Source organism: Saimiri boliviensis, chromosome 14, assembly GCF_048565385.1.
Source record: "Saimiri boliviensis isolate mSaiBol1 chromosome 14, mSaiBol1.pri, whole genome shotgun sequence".
NCBI lineage: Eukaryota > Metazoa > Chordata > Mammalia > Primates > Cebidae > Saimiri > Saimiri boliviensis.
The window spans coordinates 16085241-16093717 of NC_133462.1; the positions used below are offsets into that span (position 1 = coordinate 16085241).

The 8477-nt window shown below is 53.4% G+C and overlaps 1 protein-coding gene across 8 annotated transcripts in view; it reads left to right on the forward strand.

The window, feature by feature from the left end:
- COQ8B (coenzyme Q8B) overlaps positions 1-8471 on the forward strand; it is a 28414-nt gene extending 19943 nt beyond the window's left edge. For 7 of the 8 annotated variants that reach the window (XM_039465894.2, XM_039465897.2, XM_010331031.3 and 4 more), the window contains 3 exons: positions 3122-3187; positions 6973-7059; positions 7628-8471. In XM_039465894.2, coding sequence (XP_039321828.1) covers positions 3122-3187; positions 6973-7059; positions 7628-7966 — 492 coding nt within the window. In that variant the 3' untranslated portion in view covers positions 7967-8471. Of the gene's footprint in view, positions 1-3121; positions 3188-4652; positions 4757-6972; positions 7060-7627 lie in introns of those variants that run through there. The other variant, XM_039465898.2, reaches the window with a different exon arrangement.
- Positions 8472-8477: the final 6 nt, after the last annotated feature.

Consider the following 8477-nt stretch of genomic DNA (forward strand, 5'->3'; position numbering starts at 1 on the left):
GAAGCACCGGCCAGATGGTTCACAACCTGGATGGGGGAGGCACAGGCAGCGGGGTGAGGGCCGGAGGTGGGGGAGGCACAGGAAGCTCTGGGATCCCAGGAAAAGTGCCTGACTCAGTGTGGGTTGAGCAGGGATTAAGGGAGGCTTCTTGAAGTGCATTAAAGCTGAGACCAGTGGTCCCAATGACGTGGGAGGCTGAGGTGGGAGGAGTGCTTGAGCCCAGGAGGTCGAGGCTGCAGTGAGCCAAGATCATGCCACTGCACTCCAACTTGGGTGACAGAACATGACTCTGTCTCAAAAAAGAAAAAAAAAAAAAAAAGCTGAGACCAGAGGCTGAACACGGTGGCTCATGCTTGTAATTCCAGCACTTTGGGGTGCTGAGTCAGGAGGCTCCATTGAGGCCAGGAATTTAAAACCAGCCTGAGCAACAAAGGGAGACCCTGACTCCATTTACCAAAAAAAAAAAAAAAAAAAGCTTAGACAGGAAAAAGAGACAGCCACACAGAGAGCAGAGTGCTCCTGGCAGAGGGCAGGGCGTGTGCACAGACCTGGAGTCAACGTTCAGACCTGCAGACTTGAGCGTCGGTGGACACATCTTTACCTTTATCAGGAGTTGCCAAGTGACTTTCCAAAGAGGTCTGTCCCCATTTTGTCCCCAGAGGGGTCTTTCTAAAGTACAAATCTGGTCAAGACATCTCTTCCACAGCTTCCCAGCCCCCTCAGAATCAAGTCTGAGCCCTTTGCTGAACATCTGTGGTCCCACCGAGTCTCCAGCCTCAGTCCCTTGCCCCTTCTCTCCACAGTGTGTACACACCCTGTGTCCCTCCTAGGCTCACACCCCAACGATATGTTTATCCAACTGCAAGTGGTAGGGTCCTGACATCAATTGATTGGTTTCTGACAGCACTTTTTTTTTTTTTTTTTAATGGAATAGAAGATGTCAGTATGTCACAGATGGGAGGGATCTGTATTCTTATGGGACAGTTTTGTTTGATGTTTATGTGTGCATTTGCATGAATGCCCAGTAGAAATGATTTCTTTATGTATAATTTTATTTATTTATTTATTTTGAGATGGAGTTTCACTCTTGTTGCCCAGGCTGCAGTGTAGTGGCACGATGTCAACTCACTGCAGCCTCCACCTCCCGGGTTCAAGCAATTCTCCTGCCTTAGCCTCCCGATTAGCTGGGACTATTGGTGCCCGCCACCACGTCTGACTACTGACTAGTTTCTTATATTTTTAGTAGAGACGGGGTTTCACCATGTTGGCCAGGCTCATCTTGAACTCCTGACCTCAGGTGATCCACCAACCTCAGCCTCCCAAAGTGCCGGGATTACAGGTGTGAGCCACCAGGCCCAGGCACCAGCAGAAACAGTTGCTTACAGTGGGTTGGTTGGCGTTCAGACTCTACTGCCCTAGAAACACTGTTAAAGATGTTCATTGACCACAAAAGTTAGAAACAGGCCAGGTGAGATGACTTGTTAATGTAATCTCTGTACTTTGAGAGGCTCAGTCAGGCAAGAGGATCACTGGAGCACAGTCGTTTGAGACCAGTCTGGGCAACGTAGTAAAACCCCATCTCTACAAAAAAAAGTTTAAGACTTAGCCAGGTGTGGTGGGGTACACCTGTGGTCTCTGCTGCTTAGGAGGCCGAGGCGAGAGGATCACCTGAGCTTGGGAGTCGGAGGCTGCAGTAAGCCATGGCTGTGCCACTGCACTCCAGCCTGGACAATAGATCAAGACTGTGTCTCAAAAAAAAAAAAGTAAAAGTCAGAAACAGTTTGTAACTAATAGACATTTAAAAAGAAGGAAAAAGAATCAGAAACAACCACAGTGTTTCTCTGCCAGGTAAATGCACTGTGATGTAGTCACACAACAATGTCCTTACACAGCAGTGCCGAATGAGTGAGTGAGCTGGAGCGACACACCGCAACACATCGCAACAGGGGTAAACTGCAAAACCATGTTGGGCAAGAAGCACAAGTTGCAGGATAACAATAGTAAATACCACTTCTGTGAAGTTTGAAAATACGGACACCATTACTCTACGTTGTTTCCAGCTGTACACATACATAGAGCATACAGAAATGGCTGGGCACAGTGGCTCACGCCTGTAATCCCAGCACTTTGGGAGGCCGAGGCCAGTGGATCACCTGAGGTCGGGAGTTTGGAACCAGCCTGACCAACGTGGAGAAACCCCGTCTCTACTAAAAATACAAAATTAGCCAGGCGTGGTGGCACATGCCTGTAATCTCAGCTACTCAGGAGGCTGAGGCAGGAGAATCACTTGAACCTGGGAGGTGGAGTTTGTGGTGAGCTGAGATCGAGGCATTGCGCTCTAGCCTGGGCAACAGGAGTGAAAAAAAAAAAAAAAGGCATAAATGCATAAATGAGAATTTCAGGCCGGGTACGGTGGCTCACGCCTGTAATCCCAGCACTTTGGGAGGCTGAGGCAGGTGGATCACGATGTCAAGAGATCGAGATCATCCTGGTCAACATGGTGAAACCCCGTGTCTACTAAAAATACAAAAATTAGCTGGGCATGGTCGCACGTGCCTGTAGTCCCAGCTATTCAGGAGGCTGAGGGAGGAGAATTGCTTGAACTCAGGAGGCAGAGGTTGCGGTGAGCCGAGATCACGCCATTGCACTCCACCCTGGATAACGAGCGGAACTCCATCTCAAAAAAAAGAGAAGTTCAGGAAATAATTCAATAATGATTTCAAGAAAGTGGTGGGACCTGGGGGAGGTGTGATCGGGGTGGGATACACAGGAGGCTCCATGTGGATGGGGAGTATTTTACATTTTTTGGTGAGTGGTGAGATTTGTGGGTATTCATTTTACTTTTATATGTTTTTTATTCTCTGGATTTGTTTTCTGGGCCTAAAATTTGTTATTGCATGAACAATTAGAACTAAAAAAATAAAAGCCAGATGCCTTCAGCTACTGTCTGGGGGTCGGTTGGAAATGTGGAGACCAGGCCAGGAGCCCAGTGAGGCAGACAGGCAGGGGCTCTGGCAGGAGCGGGCAGGGTTGTGGGGGGTTGATTGATCCTGACTGCACTGCTAGACAGTGGGGATGTGGATGGGATCCCAGCATTCATTTCACCAATCCTTGCTTCCAGGTGACCCTGCTGGACTTTGGCGCAAGCCGGGAGTTTGGGACGGAGTTCACGGACCATTACATTGAGGTGAGTCTCCCCCAAACCCCGGGGTCTCTGAAAGGCTGAGGCTTACGCCATAAACTGAGGCAGAGGAGTAAGAAGGAGAAGTGCAGTTTCTAGAATTCAGAAATAATAAATAATGGTAGTATTCTAGCAGCTAGCACACACCAAGCACTTAATCTGTTAGGCTGCATCTTTAGGGCTTACGTACGGTAACCGATTTAAACCACTGCCCAGCTCCCTCCCAAGGGAAAGGTCCACAGTGGCCATCTTGTCACCTCTCCAGAGCCTGCACTGTCCAGGGCCCTGGTGTCCAGCTTAGGTGTGTGTCCCTGGGGGAAACTGTGTCTGTAGGAGGTACTTCTCATGTATTTTGCCCGTCTTCCCACCCACTGGGGTCAGTTTGTCTTAGAGGCTGCAGAGAACACCATTTCATTAATTGTTGAGATTGGACATTTGCCCTAGGTCCTCTCATCATGGAGCCATCAATCTAAACTTGTTTTTTTTTTTTTTTTTTTTTTTTTTGAGACAGAGTTTCGCTCTTGTTACCCAGGCTGGAGTGCAATGGCGCGATCTCGGCTCACCGCAACCTCCGCCTCCTGCGTTCAGGCGATTCTCCTGCCTCAGCCTCCTGAGTAGCTGGGATTACAGGCACGCGCCACCACGCCCAGCTAGTTTTTTGTATTTTTAGTAGAGACGGGGTTTCACTATGTTGACCAGGATGGTCTCGATCTCTTGACCTCGTGATCCACCCGCCTCGGCCTCCCAAAGTGCTGGGATTACAGGCTTGAGCCACCGCGCCCGGCCAATCTAAACTTTTTTAAAGTTTTCTTTACTTTTTTTTTTTTTTTTTTAATTGAGACAATCTTGCTCTGTCACCTATGCTGGAGTGCAGTGGCTGGATCTCAGCTCACCACAGTCTCCACCTCCTGGGTTCAAGCGATTCTCCTGCATCAGCTTCCCGAGTAGCTAGGATTACAGGCGCATACCACCAGCCTGACTAATTTTTGTGTTTTTAGTAGAGATGGGGTTTCACCAGGTTGCCTAGGCTGGTCTTGAACTCCTGACCTCAGGTGATGCTCCTGCCTTGGCCTCCCAAAGTGCTGGGATTACAGGCATGAGCCCCCCTGTCCGGCCAATCTAAATGTTTTCGGACTCCTTCTCTGTGCCCAACTCTATTCTAGGCAAAACTGGAGACAGAGCAGTGACCTGAGTCCAGCCCAGGCCCCTCCTCACAGAACTCATAGTCCAGTGGGGCAACAGTGAGGACCCAGCATGGACAGGGCTGGGATGGGGGAAGCACAGAGGACTGTGAGCCCAGAGGAGGAGCCTGACCCAGTCTGGGGAGCCAGGGAGGGCTTCCTGGAGGAGGAAGTGCCAGCATTGAGACCTGAGGGGTGAGGGGGCCAACTGGGAAAAGGGTCGGAGGGTGTATTCCCGATAGACATGTGCCAAGGCCAGGCAGTGATGAGGGATATTCCCATTAGGGCAGTGCTTCTCAAACTTGGATGTGCACGTGAAGCCTGGCCATCCTGTGAAGGTGCAGATTCTGGTCTGGAGGTGGGCGAGAGATGCTGCCTTCTGACATGTGCCCAGGTGATGCCAGGGCTACCATATGGGGACCACACTTGGAGTAGTAGGGCCCTAGACGACCCAAAGGAAGCTCCTGTTCTGACTGGGAGGGCAGGTGGGGGGCAGGGCAGGAGCCAGTGCTGAGGCTGCAGCGAATCACTGTGGATTTTAGAAGCCATGCTGTGCAGCTCATACTGTATCCAGGTGCCCTGTGGAGGCGCGGAAAGGATTTGAGCAGGGAGGAGATGCAGTCAGAATGTGAAAACTCCCTCTGAATAAGAAGTGGCATCTAAGACTGGGGGCCAGGAGCCTAGGGCAGCTGTGGAGAGGGGCAGAGGGGTGGCTGGGAGATGCCCAGACAGTCCATGGGAGCGGATGGGCTGGAAGTCGGGGAGGAGGCGTCCAGGGCTCTGAGCGAACGGGAAGGAGGAGATGGTAACCCCCTATACACATGGGGCCCTCTCTGTGGGCCACTGAGGTACAAAGCCGAGGCCTTTGGGCAGCTAGGACATCTTGCTCCCCACTGATAACCTCTCCTCCTACCCCTTTGTTTGTTTATTTATAGACAGAGTTTCACTCTTGTTGCCCAGGCTGGAGTGTGTGTTTATTTATTTACTTATTTTGAGACAGTTTCATTCTTGTTGCCCAGGCTGGAGTGCAATGGCACAATCTCAGCTGACCACAACCTCTGCCTCCCGGATTCAAGCGATTCTCCTGCCTCAGCCTCCTGAGTAGCTGGGATTACAGGCATGCACCACCACGCCTGGCTAATTTTTGTAATTTAGTGGAGACGGGGTTTCTCCTTGTTGGTCAGACTGGTCTCAAACTCCCGACCTCAGGTGATCCGACCGCCTCGGCCTCCCAAAGTGCTGGGATTACAGGCCTGAGCCACCACGCCTGGCCTTTTTTTTTTTTTTTTTTTTTTTTTTTTTTTTTTGATACAGAGTCTTGTTCTGTCACCCAGGCTGGAGTGCAGTTGTGCAATCTCAGCTCACTGCAACCTCTGCCTCCCAGGTTTCAAGCAGTTCTCTGCCTCAGCCTCCTGAGTAGCTGGGATTACAGGCCCCCACCACCACGCCCAGCAAATTTTTTCTGTATTTTCAGTAGAGACAGGGTTTCACCATCTTGGTCAGGCTGGTCTTAACTCCTGACCTCAAGTGATCCACCCACCTCGGCCTCCCAAAGTGCTGGGATAACAGGCATGAGCCACTGCGCCCAGCCGCCTTTGCCAGTTTATAAAACCCCATCACACTGGCCTCTGAGGACCACAGGCCTGACAGATGGCCAGACAGGCTCGTGCAGGGGGAGCAGAGAGGGAATGGAATTAATCCTGAATCCCTCTCCTCACAAAAAAAGGGCAACCCAGTGGTGACTGGTGGGACCCAGGTTCCACCCCCTACTCTGGGTCTGCTTCCCCTTCTGTGAAACAAGGACCCCCCATGCCCGCCTGTTAATAGTGGCAGATCATAATATTTATGGTGCTTCCTGCATGAAACACAGCACCAGGCACTCCACAGGCATCACCATCTTTATCCTTCCAACAGCCCCATGAAGAAGAGACTTCCATCACCCCACTTCACAGATGAGAAAGTGGAGGCCCAACAGGCAGTGTGACTTTTTGGTCTCTCAGCTGGCAGGTGGCAGAGCCAGGAGGGGGCCCTAGCCAGCTAGCCCCAGCTGGATGTCTGTCCGTGCCCACAGCTCCTGCCCCACATGTATGAGCTGACGACTGGAGAGCTGCTTTGCTCCACATGCTAATTTGCTGAAGCAAGGTTCACCCAGGGGCTCCTGAGTGCCAGACCCTGTGCCCCGTGGGACTACACACAGCTGGGATCCTTGCTTTCTCGGGGCTCAGAGTCCAGTGCAGGAGCCAGAGAGGTGGCCCCTGGCAACTATGGATGCAGTTCTGGGGCACGCTCACCCATCCAGTTGAGTGTTGGGACCCAAGAGCAGTCCCGACACTTCTTCCTTGCACCGTTTCACTGTGACTGTTCCCAGGCAGGCCCCATATTGCTGGCTAGGTGGGCAGGATCCCTGACCACCTCCACTCCCAGGCTCTGGAACAGTCTTTGAGGGAGTCACAGACAGGCAGAGTGGGGAGCAGAAGCTTCCAGGTGAGGGAGGGCGCAGGCAGATGAGAATGGAGGTGGGTACGTGGGAGGCCCAAGCTTCCAGCTCCTCTTCTCCAGAGCCCCCTTGAACCCCGGCCTTTGTCCCTCTAATTCCCACCCTCTCCCCAGGTGGTAAAGGCTGCAGCTGATAGAGACAGAGACCGTGTCCTACAGAAGTCCAGGGACCTCAAATTCCTCACAGGCTTTGAAACCAAGGTTGGGAGACACCGGGAGAAAGGGGCTGGTGTCTTGGTGGAGGGCAGTCGGGGGCTGCTTGTCTCCACTGAGGGACTCGAGTGGGGGATGGGGCATGTCTATACCCGGGGAACTGGGGGATTCTAGGAGGGGCTTGTCTCCACTAGGGAGAGTGGAGGTTGTGTGTCTCTACTTGGGGAGTGGGGGACTCTAGGAGGGAGGCTTACTCTTGCTGGGGCTGTGGGGAAGAGGAGGGGGAGGCGGCTGCCTGCCTCCTCAGGAATCCTGGGAACATGGGCACCGTGGATCTGCTCTGGAGGGCCGGGGGCTGCTTATCTGTTGCAGAGAGAGTAGAGGGCTACTTGTCTGTTGGAGGCTCTGCAAGGAAGTGAGGGGGGCTTACTTGGGGAATAGGGAGCTGCTTGTCTATTTCGAGGCTCTAGAAGGAGCCGAAGCTACACACTTGGGGGAGTCGTGGCTTGTGTTGGTGGTGGAGACTGGAGAGAGGAGGCTGCGCGTTGCTGCTTTCTGGATTAAGTGGAGGGCTCTGTGTCCACACTGGCTGCCTTTGCTGTCCCTACCCCCCCAGGCATTCTCTGACGCCCACGTGGAGGCAGTGATGATCCTGGGGGAACCCTTCGCCACCCAGGGCCACTATGACTTTGGGTCCGGGGAAACTGCCCGCCGCATACAGGACTTCATCCCGGTGCTGCTGCGGCACCGGCTGTGCCCCCCACCGGAGGAGACCTATGCCCTGCACCGCAAGCTAGCAGGGGCTTTCCTGGCCTGCGCCCGCCTCCGAGCCCGCATCGCCTGTAGGGACCTCTTCCAGGACACCTACCACCGCTACTGGGCCAGTCGCCAGCCAGACACAGCCACTGCCGGCAGCCTCCCGATCAAAGGGGACTCCAGGGCCGATCCCTCATGACAGCCTCTGGGGGGATTGCGTCCCCATAGCAGGCCATAACCTGCTGTGGGACCTCTTATCCCTTCCCCATCTGTCCTGGGTCGGGGGAGCCCCTTGGGCTTTCCAGTCTTGCCTGGCTCCCCTCCTTGGCCCAGCAGCTCAGGGTCCCTGGGGCTGGGGAACTCTCAACTTCGTGCCCTAGATCCTGTGGCTCCCCACTCCCAAGTGGGCATCCGGGAACTCTAAGCCAGGGAAGTGGTTAACTTATCTTTGGCAGCATTTGAGGGAGCGTTGGGCCCCAGCATGCCGTTATGCAGATCCGGACTCATCAGGGGGAGCCCTCACCTCTGCCTCAGGTCTCCAGTAGAAGGCGAGATGGTGGTCCTGGAGGCAGTCATCACCTCTGCCTTCCTCGCTCCTCCACCAGCTGCCTTCTCTCGGGTTCCAGCCTCTCAGTGTGTTCCAGGGTAGGGGTAGAGGTGGGGGAGCGGAACCTTCAGTTGGAATAAAAGCAGCCTTCCCCTTCCCCTTC